Consider the following 22,916-nt stretch of genomic DNA (forward strand, 5'->3'; position numbering starts at 1 on the left):
GGCAGCTATGGAGATGGAACAGATTTCCCAGATTACCCAGAAAAACCACTGAAGCTTTCCACAAAATCAATATTTGAAACTCCCTGCTCCAAATTTGTCTAAGAAAACCATGAAAATTTCTCAAAATCTGCACCTGTAACCTACAAAAGAAAAGAAAACCTAAAATAATATGTGCAAGAAACGAAACTGAAAACCCTAAACCCAACAAAAAATTTACAGTATTTACAATTTCTCGACTCTTAAACAGCCAGATTTATCAATAATCAACAGAGATATTATCAAAATTCCAGATTTATTATGAAATACTTCAGAAATCTCTCATGCAAATTAGAAAACAAACTTAAATGATAAACCCAGGATCGAAACTGGCTGGGCTCTGCAAGAAAATGCTTGCGGGAGTTGGCTGGTTCAGCCGAGAACTTCCCCAAATGCCCACTGATCTTCTTCAATAAGGGTTTCCTGCACAGCTCACTTCAACCATCAATAAAGAGAGAAAAACAGTACTAGATCTCAGATGCAATGGAGATACCTGCCATTATTTCAGAAATTCTAATACCATTCAAACCCTAGTAAGTGAACAAGATACTTGTGTTCAACAATACTCTACAATAAGCTGTTACTAATGGCTGAAAATTAAAATATGCAGAAAATAAAATAGCTCACAGCACTTCAAGAGAGTAACACCAGCGAGATTTCAACCCCAAAGTCTTTCTTTATTAGCACTAGAAAAAGTTTACAAGAGAGCTTCTTCAGCACAAGACTCACAGATCGAATCTGATCTCAAATGACCCCTAGCACCCTATTTAAAGGAAACATTCCCAACGGCTAGTTCGAGTGATCCATGTCAAAATGATCTCGACCGTCGATGAGGATCAAGATATCTCTTGATCTCATCCGTCGAATTTTTAGTGCATTAAAAAATTGAAATTCTGCATTTATTTACTCAAAAATATTATTTTTTTATTTTTTTAATTTTATTTATTTATTTATATATATATATATATTTATTATTTTTTTTATTAGATATATTCCTTTTTTTATTGTTTTTTATCTTTTCAATTTTTCAATTTTTAATTTTTAATTTATTTTTAAATGGATCCTCGAACTTAGCCTTTTGGAAAAATCACCTAGGACCTAGGACTTAGGACTTATGAGGGGATTAAAACATTTTCTAACCCTCAAGACACTTTACATCATGACTTTTACAATTTTACATCTAAAGGGGGAAAACCCATTTGACATAGACCCTCATAGACCACCCAGTTCTGCAACACAACTATAATCTAGCAAATCAACATACTAGGATTCTCCTAAGATTCTAATGACAAAATCCATTCCGGCTTTGGGGTTACACTGAAGGAAAACTCTGCCAATCATGGATCGGTGAGACAAAAAACCTTCCGGAACGTAGATTATCACTAGAAAATTAGGTCCACCTAGGCAATTTACATACATGACTCAACTCTGCGAAGATTATTTACAATTCACACATGCAGACTGGGTTTACAACATAAATTGATCAAGTCGACAATGACTATCAAATGGCATGGACATGTCGATTAAGCACTATCCCTTTTGCGAAAAAAGGGGGTGTACTGCTACGGGAAGTTGACACGTAGTGGTCAACAGGTCCAAAAGGTGAAAAACTCATCAAAGTCGGGAGTTTTTTGAAAAAGTCGGCAAAATTAAAAAAACACAAAATTATTCATTTTTTTATATATTTTTTAACATCTAGAGTATCCACAACATCAAATAAATGCATTTCCACATAAACATGTAAAGTAAGCTAGTATATAATATGTATATGAAGTCTAGTGCTACATCACATATCAAAATAGTGAATCAATCCTGAATTTTGAGTCCTGTTTGAGTCTCAACTCTCAAGAGTCAAAATATCAACAAAAGATATAATAAATGTATATCATGAGTCATCTAAAAGTCATCAAGTAATCAGTCACTGAGATCCTCTTCCCCTTTTAATTTTTGTTTTCGCTAATTGTATTAAGAAATAAGTCATGCATTTATTCAGTAGATTGTAATCTGCTTGGGTAATAAGGTGTCAGGTGGTAGGTCCAATGAAAATTAACAGTGAGTATCACAGTAGATGTGAAGATTAACGCTTGTTGACTCCAAGCTGCTTATTTTCTGAGAAAATAGTAGATGTCCGATTACTAACCTAGCCTTGGCGAAAGCTCTTGGAGGTAAAATCCACTTCTGATACATAACCTTTCCCCACATTTACAAGAAGTTCACCACTAAAGAAGATTCCCTTTCAAAACATGCTCTTATTGCAGGAAGGATCTTTGCTATCACAAGATTTCACAAGTACTTTGTTCTTGTCTGAAAATGGGTTCTTTTTTGAGGCACTTGTTTTGTTTTTTTTGGACAGGTGGTTGTTATTTGATCTTCATGACCTCCTCTTTGTTGTTTCTTCTGGAAGCATTCAACAACTGTAATAATGTTTTTGATGGTGTGGGGTTCTTTCTACGGAAGACTGTTGTATGCCTGTCCTTTTGGTACTTTTGTAATCTTTTGAAGGGGCAGTGGTTGTTAGAGTTTGGATCACCGAAAGCCTGGAGGCTTAGCCAATGTATACTTTGCTTTCTAACTAGAAATTTGAAGTATAAAGATTTGTTTTTCCTTGGAAAACAAAAACATATGTTAACCTCAAAACTAATAGATTACAAATGAGACTACTATACTCGCAAGAAGTATGACAAACAATACAATGCAATAACTTGAAAATGCATGGATGGAAGCTTTAATTTACAGTTTTTTCACCTTTGCGGCCTCTTTATCCATGGCCTAGGAAGGGAGGCAGACTTTTTGGGTCGACTCCCGATTAAATCGGGAGTATAAGGAAAAAATCGCGATTTTTTCCCTTGTGAGAAAGTCGCCAAAAAGTCGGGGGATTAAATCGTTTAGTTCAAAAAAATTGTGTTTTTAGGATTAAATCGGGATTTTTTGCAGACTTTTTCCACACTGATAACAAGAACCAATATATTGGAAGTTTGATACTGGTTGGGGTCATGAAGCTACAATATGTTATGATGGATGAACAAGTAGCTGATATGTTGATCTCTCCCTGCGAAGTTTGAATATTTGACAAGCATGCTTGGAATGGTGGATATCTCTGATTTGGTTGAAAGGGAGAGATGAGTACCTTAGTTTGCATGCCTGCATGATGGTACTTGGGAGGACATCTTGGCCTAGTTGGTATCGAGATCTCAATTATATTTTGGCCTTGATGATGTCTATATCCCTCTGTGGGAGGGTATCTGTGACAATTTCAAAACTGAAATCCTATTGCAGCAATTGGTATTAATTATTCTAAATGATAAATTAATTTTTCAGTTTATTGCTACGACAACAATGAATTAAACACACTGCAACCTTCACAAATAAAATTTTGTGGAAAATAAATAGTGCTGGAATCTAAGAAAATACTAGCACACACAAAAAAAAATGACACTATTATTTTTGGAAAATTGTCCCTGGAAAAACCGAACTTGGGAGAACTGGTGCAGGAGTTGAGGGTTTCTATAATTATGCAGGAGTGAATTCTGAGTACAATCTATGGATGCCCGACTAGCAATCTAAATAGAGAAAACACACTGGCAGAAATATTGTGAGAATTTTTTCTCACCCCCAGAGGCAATCCTGGCTCAATTAAGCCAATCGAATTGGCTTCCCAACTGCCTCTACGTGGGCCCTGCATCAACCTCTGTGCAGGCCTGAAATACGTTGGTCTGGGAACTGCCTATGATTTGCTTCTAACTGACTGTTGCTGGCCTAGAATCCTCTGGTTTGGCTTTCTGGAAATTCTTTCGGCCACTAGCACCTAAAATGACCCTTCCTCTAGCTAAATTGAAATGCCCTCTAGAGGCTTCTGCGTAGCTCCCGCGTCAGCCTCACTGTGGCTCTTTCTGCCCCTCTGCAATGCACTCATCGGATCTAGAAAACTTCCTTCGACTTCACTATCCCTGCCCCTCACTCTTCGCTTCGATCTCTAGATTTTTGACAAATTAATCAATGGCTAGGATCATATCCGAGTCGATCCGACTATTCTCACCTTGACTTAATTAATTCTCATTAATCACCATATTCCCTAAGTTTAGACTTAGGAAATATTTAAAAACAACTAATAATCTAATTAGGCCCTCTTTAGGTGGAATTTCCAGAAACGATTCTAGCCTCTCCACCAAATTTCATGGCTAGAACACATCCAATGCTACAAAAACTAACACTCCCTCTTAACGAGGATTGTGTTCTAGTACTGCACACCCTGTCACAACACTTTGTCATTGTATCATCTCCTGTCACGTTGTTGATGTCTAGTTGTTGCTGCTTACTAACCATTGCACAACTCTGATGTTGCATCCGTGCTACTACCAACACTCCATCTACACTGCAACTCCCTCTCATCTGTTGCTATTTCCACTGCGACTACTGCAACTGAGAAGCATCCAAAATACTGAATCAACAATGTTCAGTATGATGCATTTGTCTCCCGAGTCCTGACTGCTATTAGCTACCGCACTGTCCACAAAGGAATCTACGTTGTTGCTGACTCTACACTACTGCCAACTCTGCATTGCACTCCTGAGCACCTGATTGCTACTAGTTTGCAATTGTCACTCTGAAATCTTCACTGCACCTCTGGCACCGATCCATCCTGCTATTGAATATTGTGGGCCCCTGTAGCCAAGTAATGATCCATGAGGTGGACACCTCTATGGACCCTGCCCATCTTTGTAGCTCTCTAGGGCTACAACACCAAATCTCCCCACCCCACACCTGGAGGTATATCTGCGAACATAGAAAAATCTTTCTCTATCCTGGAGGAAAGCTTGTCTATTTCCGCAGATGTTGCCTACTGGTACTGCTTCTCTAACTTGTCCTTCTTCCTGAGAGGACACTGTGTGTTGTAGTTGTGAAAATTCCACAATCGGAATCTCTACTGCAGCAACTGATAATATTACTCCTATTTGTTAAATTCCTTTAAACAAATTACTTGCTATTTCATATGACAAATATCGTAATACGTACACTACATCCTTCACTTAATTAGATTATATGTGGAAACAAATACTAAGAAAGAAAGAAAATACAACACAAATGACACCGTTATTTTTGGACAAATGTCGTCGGAAAAAATCCAATGTGGGAAAACTGGTGCAGCAGATCTGAGGGTTTTATTATTATGCAGGAGAAAATCTGAGTACAGTTCTTCGATGCTTAACTAGCAATCTGATACAGAGAGAAACTGGGCAAAGTGAATGGTGAAATGATCTCACCCTGCCACTAGGAGAATCTGAGTCAGATCATGCTGAACTGGAGCCTCTGTGTGCCCTCTGCGCAAAACTGCGTCACTCCTACATAGTTCCTACGTCACCCCTGCTGGGTATCATGCTACTCCTTCTCTGGACCCTCTGCTAGCTGGAAAATTTGAATCTTTGCCTCCCGGTCTCACACCCCAGAACCCAACCACTGAAACTTGATTTCCTCAGCAGGAATTCGATCTCCCTCTGAGGCCTGCGCTGCCGCTGTGTTAGCTCTGCATGGGCCAGCGTCTGCCTCTCTCTGGACGTTGTTTTGCCCTCTCTATGCCTCGTACTCTCCAGCCCAGGAAAACTTCCTTCTTCTGGATACTCATTGCCCCTCTCTGCAAGAAATCTCCTCGATCAAAATTTCCTCCTGAGAACTTCTCACTTAAGAGATTTGATCTCTTGATCTCTCGGTGTGTTTTCCAAATGACCCTCAAGCTCCCTTAAATAATCTTCTCGTTGACATTCAATGGCCCAGATTAAAAGCTAATCAATGGTTAAGATCATTTTAGCTTGATCCTCATCTTCTTCTAGAAGTTACACCACAATTAGATTAATACCCATTAATATTTCTAATTTCCTAAGTTTAGACTTAGGGTCCCATTAAAAAATATTAACTATTTTAATAAAATTGTCTCAAGGTGGAATTTCCCAAAATTCTTTCTGGGTTCTTTGGAATACATGGGCTCAAGCCTCCCTGCAAAATTTGAAGCCTAGAGCACATTTGATGCTACCCCAAATCAACAATATTGATCGAGTTCACCACACCAGAAGCACTTGACCTTTGCCAGGTCCTTCTTTCTCTGCTCCCCCTGCCCTTGACTAGGACCTTTTGATGTGAGGACCACATTTTCCTCCTCCTTCACCCCCTTTGATCTATTGCTACTGCTGCTACTGATGGAGCTCTTTAACAGAGCTTGCCTCAACTCCTCCTGCTGCAAGTCAGCCCACATTCCATCCCATCCTGGTAGCATGTCTCTGTCTAATATACTTTGGATGACGACTTGCCAATCCTTTGAGACACTGTTTAGTGCCAACCGTACTAGCTCTGATGGTTGAGGCGCTGCCCTAACAGCTGTAAGTTGGTCTCAGACCTCTTGAATCCTGGTGAGGAAGGGATCTATGCCTTCCCTCTTTTGCATCTTGATGCATCTTAGTTTTTCTTCCAGGAACATCTTCTGCTGCTCAGAAGTACCCTGATATAGCGTGGAGAGAACATCCCACATCTCTTTGGCCACTCCCTTGGCCACTATATGTGAGACTATATGATCTCGGACTCTATCCAAGATCAACTGCTTCGCCCTTGCCATCTCCTTCCTATTTTCTTTTTGCTGATCTGCATCTTAGGGAACTGCCACCACATTATCTGTGTAGGCATTCAAGCCATATTCATCTAGAAGGAAGGATATCCTAGCCTTTCAGATGACATTATTGGGAGCTCCATCCAACCTATCCTGAGCTCTAAGCCCTGTTGTGGCCATCTTGAAAACTATCGAAAACCCCTCTTTCCTTCTGTTTGGCTGCTGCTCTGCTACTCGCATTCCCTTTTGGAATGTGTGGATCTGCTAGCTATTACTGCCAATCTGCTTGGAAAAATCGAACTTCTGAGACTCAAAGTTCCCTAAGAGAAATTTACCCTATGCTATGTGTGCTTTTCTCTTCCACCCGACGCTAATTTTGCTACTGCAAAACCCTCTGCTTCCAACCAAGGAATTTGCTTAGCGAAAATATGAGCTGTAGCTGCTCCCACTGACTGCTAGAATCGCTAACCTAGGCAACTCGATTTTTCGGCTTGCTGCCCTTGAGAATTTCGGCTTGCTGCTCCCTCTGAGCAGCGAAATTCTTTTCTTTGCTACTGAGCTTCCCCACTAATCAAACACGATTAGATACCATGTGAAAATTTCGAAATTGAAATCTTATTGTAGCAATTGGTCTTAATTCTTCTAACTGATAAGTTAACTACTCAGTTTATTGCTACGACAACATCAAATTAAACACACTGCAACCTTATCAAATAAAATTCTGCAAAAAATAAATAGTGTTGGAATCTGAGAAAATACTAGCGCACACATAAAAATGACACCATTATTTTTGGACAATTGTCCCCTGAAAACCCCAACTTGGGAAAACTGGTGCAACAACTGAGGGTTTCTATTATTATGCAACAGTGAATTCTGAGTACAATCTATGGATGCCCAACTGGCAATCCAAACAGAGAATAAATATTGGCAGAAATATTGAGAATTTTTTCTCACCCCCACAACCAATCCCGGCTCAATCAAGTCAATCGAATTGGCTTCCCAACTAGCTCTGCGTGCGCCCTGTGTCAACCTCTACACAGGCCTAAAATACGCTGGTCTGGGAACTGCCTCTGATCTGCTTTCAACTGACTACCGTTGGTCTGGAATCCTCTAGCTTGGCTCTTTGGAAATTCTTCCGACCACTAGCACCTGAAATGACCCTTCCTCGAACTAAATCAAAATGCTTTCTAGAGGCTTTTATGCAGACCCTGCGTTAGCCTCATTGTGGCTCTTTTTGCCTCTCTGCAATGCACTCGCCGGATCTGGAAAACTTCCTCTGACCTCATTGTCTTTGCCCCTCACTCTCTACTTCGATCTCTGGCTTTCCAACAACTGTTGCTGCCAAGGAAATTGATTTGCCAAGGAAATCAAACTTTTGGTGTGTCTTCTCCAAGTGCCCATCGACTTCTAATAATCCACTGTTGGAGAACCAACAACCAAGATTAAAACAATCAATCGCTAGGATCATATCAGAGTAGATTCATGTGAGTTTCTAAACTATTCTCACCTTGACTTAATTAATTCTGATTAATTAACCATATTCCCTAAGTTTAGACTTCGGAAATATTTTAAAAACGGCTAATAATCTAATTAAGCCATCTCTAGGTGGAATTTCTAGAAACGATTTTTGGGTTTTGGAGATTTCATGTTTTCTAACCTCTCCACCAAATTTCGTGGCTAGAACACATTCGATGCTACAAAAACTAACATTATTTTGGCCTTGATGATGTGGAGCTCTGTTTTAGTGATGATATTGACCTTGATGATACCTTGATCCATGTGAGGGTTTGTGTCTTGGAATGGAGGCCTAGATGGTATCTATATCCAGTTTGAATGATACCAGTGTTGTACCCTGATGGTACCTATAGTGGCAAGTTGCCTTGATGACACCTCAGTCCCTGTTGAGTTAGTGTCTTGGCAGGTAGCCTTGACGACACTTGATTGATACCTCGGCAGTTTTTGGCCGTGATGGTATCTAGCATTGAATATATTGTTGTACTTTTCTTGGAACACTTCAAATTGAGGTCATCCTTGTACCAGTTGAACAATCATGAATATGTCTCTAGTTAAGAGGGAGTGTTGACAATGTAACTAGTATTAGTCTTCATAATTGTTGTCTAGCTCATGACATGATTTAATTCATAAGTATTTGTTAAAAGAAGAAAATAAAATAATTGTAAAAGATCAAATGAAAAATTATTTTTATAAAAACATGGGTTTCATGCTTATTCTATTATGTTTCTAGGCCTAAGCACCCATTGTGTGTTCCTTTTCATTATGTAATAGACCCTTCTTGGGCTTTTTGTTTCAAGAAAAGAAATATGTGTTTGTGTCAAAAATGAAAATTTACCCTCCTCCACCTAGTCGGCCTCAACATCCATCAAGTCAGCCCCATAAAGGGAATTCGACCACACAAGAGACTATATATAAGCAAGCGCATTCAACCTATTCAGCTATCATCCAAGCAAGGAACTTGATCTGCAATTTTGGTGAATTAAAAGGAGTTCAAACTTGAAGAAAAGAGAAGACAAACCCTAGCAAGGAAGGAAGATACAATTGTCAAGCAAAAGAGACCAAAATTATCTCTATTTAGTCACACATGCGAGTTGTTAGGGTCACTGCAGGTTCGTAGTGTTGCAGGCCGAAGTTTAGAAGTTGAAGAGAGGGTCGAGACCCTTGTTGACTAGTTTTGGAAGGGTTGAGTTGTGTTGATTCTTGGAGAAATTGACTATAGTTTGATTAATCTTCTTGAGAGGTTGACTTGGTGGATTGGAGGACTTGTTATCTAAGGGTCTTGGTTGTCTCATTTGATTTTGTTCTTGAATAAGATAAGAGAATTTTGTTGGGTTTTCCCCTAAGAAAGGGATTTTTCCCTGGCTGAGAGTCTACATCTTGTGTCCTTGTTGTTTTGATCTTCATGTGTTTATGTTTTGGTAGTTGCTTGATGATAAGAAGATAAAAGAATACATAAAAGAAATTAATAAGAACTTAAATGCATCACAAGTGATTATCAAGATAAAAAAATCTTTCTGCCTTTCTGATTTTTCTAACTGTTGAAGTTTTTAAGTTTACATAGTTAGAAACCCTCCATGCACTTTATCTGATTTATTCCTACCTACTTGTCATTTTCCTTAACAAGTTATTTACAATGTAAACACTGAAAATAAACACGAGTGCATGCTCAACATATTACAGATCAGCAACTAAAAGAAATAGAAACAAACACACCATATGACACCATTATTTTTGGACTAATGTCCCCAGAAAAACCCTATGTGGGAAAACCAATGCAGCTATCTGAGAGTTTTCTTATTAAGCAATATCAGAGTACAATCTGGGTGCCGAAAGTGGCCTACCAAACGGAGAATTTCCTTGGCAGTAATACCTCTCAGTTTCTGACAAATCTCCTAGCTAAAACCCCGGATAATCCTTCCGGTACTACTTAGCACCAATCTGTCCCAGAAACCCCAGCGTCAACCTTTCTTTGGACTGCATCAGACCCTCTCCACCTCACGCTGGCCCTACGTCACCTCGGATGGGTCTGCGTCAGCCCTCTGGCCCTCTGCGTCACTCTCCTTGGCTACTACGTTTCTCTCTCGGCACTATCTCTACCTCTCTGTCTCTTTGCACTCAAATGCCACTCAGCTGCATCTCCTGATCACTAATTCTATCTCTCTTAGCAAACCCTGCTCTAGAGAATAGAATGACTGATCACTCTGGTGTATTCTCCAAGTGACCCTCAAGCCTCCTCTTATACTTTTTCTGTTGACATATCAATGGCTAAGATTAAATCTGGCTTGATCCATGTCTTTAGGACCATTTTAACATAGATTCATATTGATACACATTAATATTTCATTTTCCCTAAGTTTAGACTTAGGGACTCCAAAAAATATTAATTATTTTAATATCTCCCGATCTGTTTAGAAGCTGCCCAAACCCTTTCTGGGTATTGGAGATTTCAGGTGCCCCAACCTATCCACCAAATTTCGTGGCTAGAGCACATCGGATGCTACCCCAAATCAACACTCCCTCTTAGCGAGGACTGTGCTCTAGCAATACTCCTCACTGAGTATTACTCTGATCATCTGGCATTGGTACCTGTGCCGATGCTAGGCCTTCCTACCCAACATCCTCTGCACTGCTGCATCTTATACTACTGCCCATGGTTCTGCCACTTCAACTGCTGCATTTGTACGACAGCTCCCTCTGCATCCGTGTTGTTGTTGGTCCTTTCTCCTAGCACTGCATCCGCATTGCACCTCCTCTCATCATGTTGCATCGTGCTGCCCACTGCTGCACTGCAACTCAGTTACTAAGAAATACGTAACTGATCTCCCAATCTGACCTCCCTGTTGGGCTAGAGAGGCCCACTGATGCTGAAGCTCCCTTTGCCACTGACAAGTGCTCCCTCTCTGACCTCTGCGTTGCTGCAACAACTCCCTGCATCTCGCACCGTTGCACACCTCTTTGTGCCATCCTGCACTGGTGCAACACTCCCATGCCTCTCGCAATGCTGCAGCCTGCTAGTCTCATGCTGCCTCGAGACTCCTACATTGTAGCTCTCTCTGCCATTCCATCCACATCCGTCTCTACCCACATCAGCCAATCCTGCTACTCCTCGTCGGGGCTCCTGTAGCGAGGTCTAATCCAAGAGGCTGGGTACCTCGAGGATCCTGCCCCTCATCGCTTGTAGTCCGCCTGACTACAGCTCAATGTCTCCCCGCTTCTTCTCAAGTGGTGCTTGTGCACTCATGGCACAGTCATCGTCTATCAAAACTTCCTTCTCTGCTCGAGCTGGCGCTGCCTTAGTCTCGGAAGACTCTCCCTTACTCTTCTTCCTTGGACACTGGGTTGCATAACGACCTAGCTCCCCACAGTGGAAAAACTTGATCTTGGAGAGGTTTTTCTTCTTTCGCTTCTCATGCTTTCCCTCAGATACTAGGGCCACATCTTCCTCCTCCTGCTTGACTTTGATCCCCTTGTTGTTGCTACCTGTCTTCGACTACCGTTTGATCTCTTCCTGGCGAAGAGTTGCCCACATCTCGTCCCAAGGTGGGAGAGTCCCTCTACCCAGTATACTTTGGACAAACACCTCCCAGTCTTTTGAGACAACATTCAGGGCTGTCCTCAGCATCAACTCCTGATCTGGTGTCGCCTCTATAGTAGTCAACTGATCTCGGATCTCATTCAGTCCTTCGAGGAAGGTGTTAATTGGTTCTCCCTTCTTCATCTGATACAACCTCAACTGATTCTCAAGCAACATTCTTCTCTGCACAGAAGTATGTTGATACAGCTTCTTGAGAGCCTTCCACATCTCAAATGTCATTGCCTTCTCGGCTATGTGTGGTACTACATGATCCTTGACCTGGTCAAGGATAATGCTCTTGGCCCTCACCATCACCTCCTCGTACTTGTCAATATCATTGGGGTCGATTGGTATAGCTATTACCTTCAAGGCGAAGTTCTTGACATGATTCCTGTCAAGTATGAATAAGATTCTAGCCTTCCAGACTGCGAAGTTCAATGCTCCGTCTGGTTTATCCTAGTCTCTTACCCCGTGTAGTACCATGATGCTCCTCTACTTCCCTCTTGGAAGTTCTTTGTTCGACTCCTCTAAATCTCTACTTCCCGTCTGGAAGTTCTCTTCTGGACTCCCTCTGAGTCCTGATTTCCCTCCTGGAAATCCTTCTGCCACTGTCGAGATGCCCCCTACTCTGATAGTCTTCTGCAACCGCACCACTGATACGGGTTCCTCAGCTAGAAACCCTCGGTAGAAACTCCTTTGGCCTTGCTCTGTCAAGTATTGTTCTGATTATAGTACCTCACCAGATACACTCTGCAATATTCCCACAGCCTTCTAAACCCCAGCAACCTGAAGGTGAGAGCTCCTAGGCTCTGCGCAATCCTGGCACCAGCAACCTGGCCTCCTCAGCCAACTGCGTCAACCCTCCTAGCTACTGCGTGGCTCTGTGTGAGGCTTCTTTTGCCTTCCTTAGCCTTTGCGCTGCCTCTTCCCGGCTCACCCTTGATTATGCAGGCAACTACGTCACCCTTTCTTGTTGCTGCTATGCTAGAAACAGCTTCTATCACCTCGGGACTACTCTTTTTTGCTGCTATTGCTCCGCTCGGCTGATGTCCTTTAGTCCTCCTATGATTTGCAATCACGATCCGATACTATGTTGAAGTTTCTAAGTTTACTTAGTTAGAAACCCTCCATGCACTTTATCTGATTTATTCCTACCTACTTGTTATTTTCCTTAACAAGTTATTCACAATGTAAATACTCAAAATAAACACTAGTGCATGCTCAACATATTACAGATCAACAACTAAAAGAAACAAAAACAAACACACCATATGACACCATTATTTTTGGACTAATGTCCCCGGAAAAACCCAATGTGGGAAAACATGTGTAGCTATCTGAGGGTTTTCTTATTAAGCAATATCAGAGTACAATCTGGGTGCTGAAATTGGCCTACCCAATAGAGAATTTCCTTGGCAGTAATACCTATCAGTTTCTGACAAATCTCCTGGCTAAAACCCCAGATAATCCTTTTGGCACTACTCAGCACCAATTTGCCCCAAAAACCCCAACGTCAGCCTCTCTCTGGACTGCATCATCCCCTCTCTGCCTCACGCTGGCCCTGTGTCACCTCAGATGGGTTTGCGTTAGCCCTACGAGGCCCTGCGTCAACCCTCTGTCCCTCTGCATCACTCTCCTTGGCTACTGTGTTGCTCTCCCGACACTATCTCTGCCTCTCTATCTCTCTGTACTCAAATGCCCCTCAGTTGCATCTCTCGATCACTAATTCTATTCTCTCTTAGCAAACCCCGCTCTAGAGAATAGAATGACTAATCACTCCGGTGTATTCTCCAAGTGACCCTCAAGCCTCCTCTTATACTTTTCCTACTGACATATCAACGGCCGAGATTAAGTCCCTAATCAACAACTAAGATTAGATCTGGCTTAATCCATGTCTTTAGGACCATTCTAACACAGATTCATATTAATACACATTAATATTTTATTTTCCCTAAGTTTAGACTTAGGGACTCCAAAAAATATTAATTATTTTAATATCTCCCGATTTGTTTAGAATCTGCCCAAATCCTTTCTGGGTATTGGAGATCTCATGTGCCCCAACCTCTCCACCAAATTTCGTGGCTAGAGCACATCTGATGCTACCCCAAAATCAACACTAACAACTTCCCTATATTAGGTCACCTAAAGGATATGTCTAGTCCAAGGGATGAAAGTGATAAATTAGGCCAAGAAGAGGTGCCCTTCTTAGGAACAAGGCTCAACTAGCACAATTAGGGCAATGCACATTCTCCAAGGGGCCTAATTAGTGCACAATATACCTAGGGTTGGAGAATAAACAAAGTTAACAAGATTATCTAGGATCACAAGGCCAAGAAAAGGCTCACAATAGATGTATACTCCCAATTTAGGGCACAAGAAGCCTTCAATTAGCCTCAAGTTGAAGCTTAGGCAAACTAAGGCTTTAAAAGGGCACAATTTACCTAGGGTATGTTGAAATTTCTAAGTCTATCAGTTAGAAATTTAATTTGTATTCTTCTGGTTTATTTCTTCTACTTGTTAATTTTGAACAAGTTATTTAAAACACATAAATAACGAAATAAACACAATACAATCTCAACCATCTACAGATCAACAGGTGAAAGAAAACAAACACATAAGTGACACCATTGTTTTTTGACAACTCGTCCCCGGAAAAACCCAATGCAAGAAAACCGGTGCAACAATTCTAAGGGTTTATTATTATGCAGTATATCCTTGAGTACAATTGGGTGGCAAACTGACTCACCCGATAGAGAAAAATAATTGGCAATAATACCTCTCTATTCGAAGCAAGTATTCAGAAAACCTGCCTCACGGAACCCTCTCCAACAACACTAAAGCACTGCGTCAGCCCTCTGAGGCACTGCGCAGCTTCTGGGACCCTCTGCATCACTCCTGCTGCCCTCTGCGTCGATGACACAGGCCCTCTGGCCACTGTGCTATCTCTGTTGGGCTCTACGTGGCCTACTCTGGCTTCTGCTTCTGGCTCTCTGCCTCTGCGCTGGTCTCTCGGCACTATCTCTGCCTCTCTGTCCAATACTCACTGCCCCTTGCTGCTGATCACTGATTCGACTTTATTTAGCAACCCCGCTCTAGTAAATTGAATGATTGATCACTCTGGTGTATCTTCCAACTGGTGCTCAAGCCTTCTCTTATACTTTTCCTGTTGGTTCTTCAACGGCTGAGATTAAATCTCTAATCAACGGCTGAGATTAAATCTCTAATCAACGACTAAGATTAGATTTGGCTTGATCCATGACTTTTGGAACCTTCTAAACCAGTTTTATATTAATACCCATTAATATTTTATTTTTCTTAAGTTTAGACTTAAGAACTCCATTAAAAAATATTAATTATTTTAATATCTCCCAAACCGTTTAGAATCTGCCCAAACCATTTATGGGTCTTGGAGATCTCATGTGCTTTATCCTCTCCACCAATTTTCATGGCTAGAGCACATCCGATGCTACCCCAAATCAACACTCTCTCTTAGCGAGGACTGTGCTCTAGTAATACTCCACAATGAGCATTGTTGTCGCACAGAATGTCTAGGTACCATGACAACGACTTAGACGGGGGGTTGTCACCTTGATCCCCAATCTCTCCGTTTAAGTTGTCTCCTTATAGTAGGCTAAGGAGGGTAGAACCTATGGAAATATGGAATGAAGAAGAACTAGTTGAGAACCAACCAGTTTGGGAGACACAGTGAAGCGATCAAGTACTTGATTAAGATTTAGCAAGACTTATAGGATTTGATTAGATTTTGAATGATTGATACTAGTTCCTTATGGAGTCAACGATCTTGTTAGGGAAATTAAGACCAAGTAATCGATTAGCAACTACTGCTTAGATGAATGAATATCTTATATGAAATGCAGATCCTAAAGCTAATGTGAGATGCAAGAATCTTGGTTAATTTTAGTTAAATGCCTACTTAAATGTGAATCCTTCGATCCTTTCTCTGTTAACCCTGATTTCGTAGTAATTGGCAGAGAGAAGATAAGGCAAAATCAAACTAAAGTGTGATTAACGATACCTCTCTTGAAAATCTAACATACCCGGTGCCTCCGGCGCTGCAGAGAGCTGTGGCTCTGACGGCTGCAAGGTCACCATTTTAAGTACTATTAAAAGCAGGCTTCTCAAGAAAAGATGGATGGATACCTATCTCTCTATTGACCATGCTTATGCTTGGAAGTAAATTTTATTTATGCAAAGCTAACTTATATGCGAATGCACCAGATGATGGGATGAAGCTAGACTCTAGGATTATAAACACTTGTGTCGCAAAAGCCCTTAATCACCAAAATGAAATGCTCGCTTTATTGGATGAAGGCTTAAAAGTAAACCCCTGAAGGTATTACAATTAAACCACAAGCTTATTTCAAATTTTCTTGATACAATTATAGCTCAAAGAGAACAAAAACTTCTTTGCAATTTAATATCAATGTCAACAGATATTCAAAAATACTTAGCTTAGGAAACAAAGACATGCAATCTATTATAATTCCATGATAGAAAACTTTAACAATTACTTGAAAATATTCGCAATATATCTAACATGTAACACACATCAAATAATTCAAGCAATGACGATCAATTTCGATAGATGCAAAATATTCTAGCAATTAAATTTCTAGAGATCCAAATACTTTAAAAAACCATGAAATTTAAATGCTAATCAATTCAAAGTCTTAGAACTAAAATGATTTATGCTTAGTGACCCAAATCTAGGAAAATTTATCACTTTCCTATAGTCAATCTTTGATATGATTTTTTTTATGTGTGTTTGACTATGGAGAAGTTAGAATGCTCAATACCACAAAAGTTCTCTTTTAGATTTTACCCTTAACACACAAAAATAATACCAAGAAGGAACTATAGATTATCCCCTAGGAAAAATGTGCTAGGCTTTATGAAACAATACTAATGCTGTAAATGATCAATTAAGATTTTTCTTTTTTAACGTGACCAAAGCAGAACAAATCAAAAAGACTAAAAAAAAATTAAAAATCTTTTAATGCGGAAAAAATAAATAAATATAGTCACATAAAATGAACCTTTTTGGGTTTTTTAAATGTTCGGAAATTTTTTAGAATTTTATATTTTTTAAATAAATAAAAAAAATCATAAATCAAAAATACATAAAACCTAATCTACCCTATCTAACACAAACAAAAGATAAAAAAAAAGGAAAACGAAAATTGAAATGACAGTGTTTGCTTGCAGGTCTCACGGCGGGAGGAAAGAGTTCGGTCTAGAGGAGTGAAGTTATTTGGGTTGGCTGGTGACGCAGATCCAATGTTGACAACTGAAGGAAAGGAATGGCAACTTGTAACTACGGATTACAGTGAGGGATTGCAAGGCAGAAAAGAAAAACGCAGGAAGGCAGTGAGGAGAGGATACAGTTATGGAGCAGATGGTAGCTACGCATGAAGGTGGAGGTTGTTGCAGACAAGCAAACAGATGGAGAGAAGAATAGTGACTTGAGCAGTGAAACTATGGCAGCGACTGAGGGACGACAGAGAGGTAAGGATCAACATTGAGATGGAGATAAAAAACGTAGGCAATAAAAAAAATTCAAAATCTCCCAGAGAAAAATGCAACAAAAGAGGAATAAACCCAAGGCAGCAAAACGATTTCGAAAATTTTTCAAAGAAAAAGAAATTCTGATTCCAGCAGACGGTAGCTAAATGAACCCTTAAAAACCTTTCGAGAAACTTCTAATTTAGTTGATATATTTTGCTTTAGATTTATCAGTGAAACCCTTGTAAAATCATCTCCAGATAAAAAAAAAAACTAAAACCTTTGAACTTCAAAAAATAATGACCCTGCAAAAGCTAGTTTTGAGGCTAGATCTTACCCTCGAAGGCCTAGATCTGGCTTCAAATCAAACTTCACCTTCAAATCTGCAACTTGTACCTGAAAACAAAAAAACACCCAAAACCCAGATATACATAAAATAAATAAATAAAACCCCAGAAACCCAAGTTAGAAAACCAATTATTTTTTATAGATCTATGCACAGAAATGACAGATCTATCAAATTTGAGGAGTGTGAGTCCAACTCTACTCCCAGATCTAATAATCTAAGGCTCTCAACAGCCAGATTTGTCAATTTCGTACATAAAAAATTAAAATTTTAAATTTTAAAGGAGGTGCTTAGCTCAAAACCCTCATGCATCACCAATAAAAATCTTGTGATAAGCCCGGGATCAAATTAAGTTGGGCTCTTCAAAAAACATGGATTGGAAGTTGGCTGGTCCAACTGAAAACTTCCCTTAACACCCGAGGATCTAAAAAATCAAGACTTTCCTGCAAAGCTCAATTCAACTATCAAAATAGAGCGAAAAAATAATAATAAAATTCAGATAAATAGAGATACTTGTTATTACATTCAAAATTTAAATTATCACTTAAACTCTAGCGACTGAGCAAGATACCTGTACTCAAATTACTCTTCAAAAGCTATTATCAATGGCTAAAAAAAATTATGCATGAAAAACGGCACATCTTACAGTATTTCCATGAAGAGTAACACTAGTGAAGATTAACCCCAAAGTCTTTCTTTATTATTAAAGAAAAAGATTACACGAGAGCTTTTTGCTTAGCACACGAATCAAAGATCGGATCAATCAACTGACAAATGACTTCTTATTTAAAGATAAATCTTCCAACAGCTAATTCGAGTGATCCTCGTCGAAGCATTCTCAACTGTTGATGAGGATTAAAATTTCTTTTAATCTCATCCATCGAAATATTAAATTCTTGAGGAAATTCGATTTTTTCAATTAAATGCATTTTAGTTAACTCATAAATAAAAATTTTGATTTAATTTCCTCAAAAATTAGACTTTGACTTAAACCCCAGAGACCAAAGGCTTAAAATTTAGTAAAATAATTAATTTACCTTAGTCCCGGAACCTTTTAAATTTTGATTTTTAAGGACCGACGAATTTTGTCTTTGGAGAATTTAAATTTACCTAGGACCTAGAATTAATTAAATTTTTGGCTTAGGATTTTAAGTAATTTCTGGCTAGAATATTTAATTAATTAACCTATGAGGGGATAAATTATTTTTCCAACGCTCAAAACACTTTACATCATAATTTTCATATCTTTTACATCATAAGGAGGAAAACCCATCTGTAATAGACCCTCACAGCCTACCCATTTCTGCGACACAAATATAATCTAGCAGACCAAGCAATTTGTAATAAAATAACCTAATCAAATAGTTAGGATTATTCCCATATCACTTTTACATAGACTTGATCTATAACACTAGGATTCGCCTAAGATCCCAATAACAAAATACATTCTAGCTTTGGGGTAAGACTGAAGGAAAACTTTGCCCACCATCTGAGAATGGATCGGTGAGACAAAAAGCCTCCCAGAATGTAAATCGTCACAAAAAAAGTAGGTTTACCAAGACAATTACATACATGACATGGTTCTGCTGAGATTATTTACATCATATATATGCAAAATGGGTTTACATCATAACATGAAGATCAGGTTGATGATGATAGCTGGACGACACGGACACATCGATCAGGCGCTATCCCTTTTGCGAAAAAAATGGGGTGTACTACTATGGGTCGTTGACACATAGTGGTCAACATCTGGCCCTACTTAGAGACACGTTGTTGCATCGGAGGAATGTGAGAATCCAGAATCTGCATCCACGCAACACACAATATAACATAAGTAGCGTCCATTCAAAAATCATCGTATAACATTAAGCACAGGAAAGATATAAGCTCTTCATTTATTAACTACCTAGTAATATGAAAAGTAAATCTAATCCTAAAACAGAAATGAAATGTTGAAATAACAAGCTGTAGGGTTAGAAATACAATACAAAGAATGCCCCATGGCATCATATGTCATCTTTGAAGAATAGCTTGATCATTTGGCCATTTGCAAGTAAGTCAAGTGGTTCGCCATTCAATATGCTCAAGTGGAATGAATTTGGCCCAGCAATGTCTCAGATAATGTATGGTCCCAACCACAAATTGTCAAATTTCTTATGTTTTCCTGGTTTTTCATTCTTGCGATCCCAAAGGAGTACCATATCTCCAACCTGCAAACATCTAAATCGAGACGATTTATCAAAGCTTTTCTTAACGTTAGGTTGACTTTTACACATATTATCAAAAGCTATCCTACGAGTTTCATCTAACTCCACAATCTGATCAATTCTATTTTGAACAACATCTTTATTAGTAGAGAAATGCTAAAGGAGTTGATAAGCTGGCAATTTCAGGTGCATAGGTAAAGTTACATCCAAGCCATAAACTAATTCAAAGGGACCTTTACTAGTAGCTTTCTTTTTCGTAATCCTATCTGCCCATAAAACATACTTGATTTTACTGTCACAAGATCGCTTATTATCTCCTACTATCTTCTTGATAATGGTTATGAGATTTTTATTACTTGATTTAGCGATTCCATTACCCCGAGGATAGTAATTTGATGAGTGAGATAAGACAATGCCATACTTGAAACAAAAAGATGAAAATTTTGAAGAACTAAAAGCCTTCGCATTATCAGTAGTGATCTTAGCAGGAACACCAAAGCTAGTAATGATATTATTTTCAATGAAATCCATAATGACCTTTTCAGTGGCATTCTTAGCAGGGATGGCTTTGACCCATTTAGTGAAATAATCAGTAGCAGTCAAAATCCATGAGTAGCCATTGGTATAATTTTCATGAAACTTCCTAATGAAGTCCAGACCCCAATGCTGAAAAGGTGCCTCCACAACCACAGGTTGTAAGGGCAGGGAAGCAAGCTTCTGTTTCCCAGTGAATAGTTTGTAGGCTCGATAGCTTCTAACAAACTTATGCACATAAGAAAAAATCAAAGGCCAATAATAACCAACTCTCAGAATTTTGTGGGCAGTAGTTCTAGCAGCATAATGACCGCCACAAAATCCTGAATGAAACTCAGAAATTAACTTCTTGGACTCAATTTCATCAACACACCTAAGTACTATGCCCTCAGGATTTCTCCATCCAAGGCCATCCTTCACGAGGCAATACTTAGTGGCTTTTAATCTAAGAGCCCTTCTCTTATGAGCGACTAAATGGTTAGGACATGTAAGATTTAGTAAGTAATAAATAATGTCCTTATACCACTCATGCTCTCCTAATCATTGTATCTCAGGTGAAGATGAATCGTCAAGACAAATCAAACCAAGAGCTTTCTCATTACCTTCGATCATCATTTCAGCCAAGCCTTGACCTTTGACTAACTTGGTGGGTCTAATCTCTAAATCATATTCTTGTATTTTAGTAACCCACCTAGCACGAGTCCCTAAGCAATCAGTTTGAGTTAATGTATCTTTAACCACAGAATGTGGGACAAAAACAATAATTTTGGAATAGCCCACATAAGTTCTGAAATGCTTAAGTGTTAATTCTAGGTATGTTCTATTCTTAGAGCAATTTATTTCAATTTTCACAGTTAGCTCAATATCTTTTCCAGATTAGCGATCACATCAGCATTAAAATAAATTGCAGATAGAACATAAACATAGATCACAAAAGACAAGCCAAGACAAGAGGACACAAGATGTGGCCCTAGCCAGGGACAAACCCTAATGTGGGGAAACCCTTGATCAATTCTTCTTATATATTCTTCAATAGTTTAGCGGAGAGAGAGTACATCTACAACAGAAGTCAACACTTTGACTTATCTAAATAAGAGCATAGATCATCTCTACGAAGATGATACATGAAATAGCTGAACTCAGTTGAAGACATGTTGCTTCAACTGATTCTCCAAGGTGACTCCTTCACCTATCATTGTGCTGCACCTCGTCGTCAAGCTGCACCTCACCGTGCTGCACCATGCTGCACCCATCATCACTATGTTGAACCTCATAACCATGTTGCACACATCATATTGTTGCATGTGGGGTCCCTATAATACTAGTGATTTCCCCATTACTATTGTAGTTGTATCCCTTATTAATATTGTTGTGCCCCTATTGTCCCCATATTGTTATTACTGTGCCCCACATAATCCCTCTATTGTTATTTTTGTGCCTTTATATTATTATTGTTAGGTCGGCTTGGTTATATTGTGATCCCTTAGACTCCTATATATAGAAAGGAGGTTTTGTCATTTGAATCATCCAAGAATTCAACGATGAAGCAACTTGTCTGACGATGAACCACACTAGTTGGTTCGAAACGCGTCGACAAATGGTATTCCATGTGATTTTCGCCGAAAAATCTCTCACAAACTCATCCAAGAATTGTTCATTTGTGTAATGTAAAAGAGGTTTCCCTCTTGAAGAGGCTAAATTCTAAGGCGTTCATCTATCTTTTCTATTTTTTTGTGAGTTGGTTTCATAACATTTGGTATAAGAGCTTTGGATTCTAGGGTTTCGCTGCCCCAAATAGGTCATCGTGATATTTTCGTTATAACTTTTTTTCTGCGATGTTTTAGAAGCCAAAGAAAAACCCATTTGAGAAGAAATTGCGCTGAACCGCGGGTCCGAATTTAAGAGCTTTTCGCGCTATATTTGCGGAGATATGATCTGAGGAAGTTGGTCTTTTTGCAGACTCCTGAATTACATTCCAAACAGGTGACTTTGGGAAAATCATCATAACTTTTGTTTTGAGCATCAGATTGAAATTTCGTAAGAAGTCAAAAAAAGAGGACGGACTGTAGTTTCCTGTGTATATTTTTTAGACCTGAAGGTCAAAACAGTGACACGTGGCACTTCATACAAGTTCACTCTTCTGAAAAGGTATATAATCAGGTCATCTGGGGAGATTTGTGCATAACTCTTTCTTGGAGAATCTAAATTCGATCAGACTGGTGGCATTGAAAAGAAGACACAGAGTGCTACTGCAGGTCGCAATTTTAGAACTAGAAGATCCGAAATTACAGAGATACATCAACTTCAATATCGAGTGCCTACAAAGTGAAAAAATGTGTATTTTTTTTAATATTTTCATAAGCTTGGTTTGAAAAAATAGTTTGAAGGAATTCAAAGGGAATAGTGAAGCATTATTATCGGTAATTGATGCCCTAAAGAAAGAAAATGGAAACACTTAGTAAACAACCTCAAAGCTCTAACATGACTCATGAAGAAGAGGAAGAAAAGCTATATGATATATCAAAATTACAAGATCAAGTGCAACAAATGTCATTCTCACAAAAGTTAACAGAAGTTAAGATAAAT

The 22,916-nt window shown here is 39.2% G+C and overlaps 1 protein-coding gene across 13 annotated transcripts in view; it reads right to left on the bottom strand.

The window, feature by feature from the left end:
• Positions 1-22,916, bottom strand: part of LOC149246972 (uncharacterized) — a 539,894-nt gene that overhangs the window by 49,514 nt on the left and 467,464 nt on the right. For 4 of the 13 annotated variants that reach the window (XR_016266584.1, XR_016266583.1, XM_089458081.1 and 1 more), the window contains one exon: positions 17,578-17,636. The exons of the other annotated variants lie outside the window; for them this stretch is intronic. Coding sequence is in view for 2 of the 4 variants with exons in the window: in XM_089458081.1 (XP_089314207.1) it covers positions 17,578-17,636 (59 nt within the window). In the remaining 2 variants the exon portion in view is untranslated. The remainder of the gene's footprint in view (positions 1-17,577; positions 17,637-22,916) is intronic. 13 annotated transcript variants of the gene reach the window in all.

This window comes from Pinus tabuliformis, chromosome 7 (genome assembly GCF_031772625.1).
Source record: "Pinus tabuliformis cultivar Carrire ecotype Pingquan chromosome 7, CPIR1, whole genome shotgun sequence".
NCBI lineage: Eukaryota > Viridiplantae > Streptophyta > Pinopsida > Pinales > Pinaceae > Pinus > Pinus tabuliformis.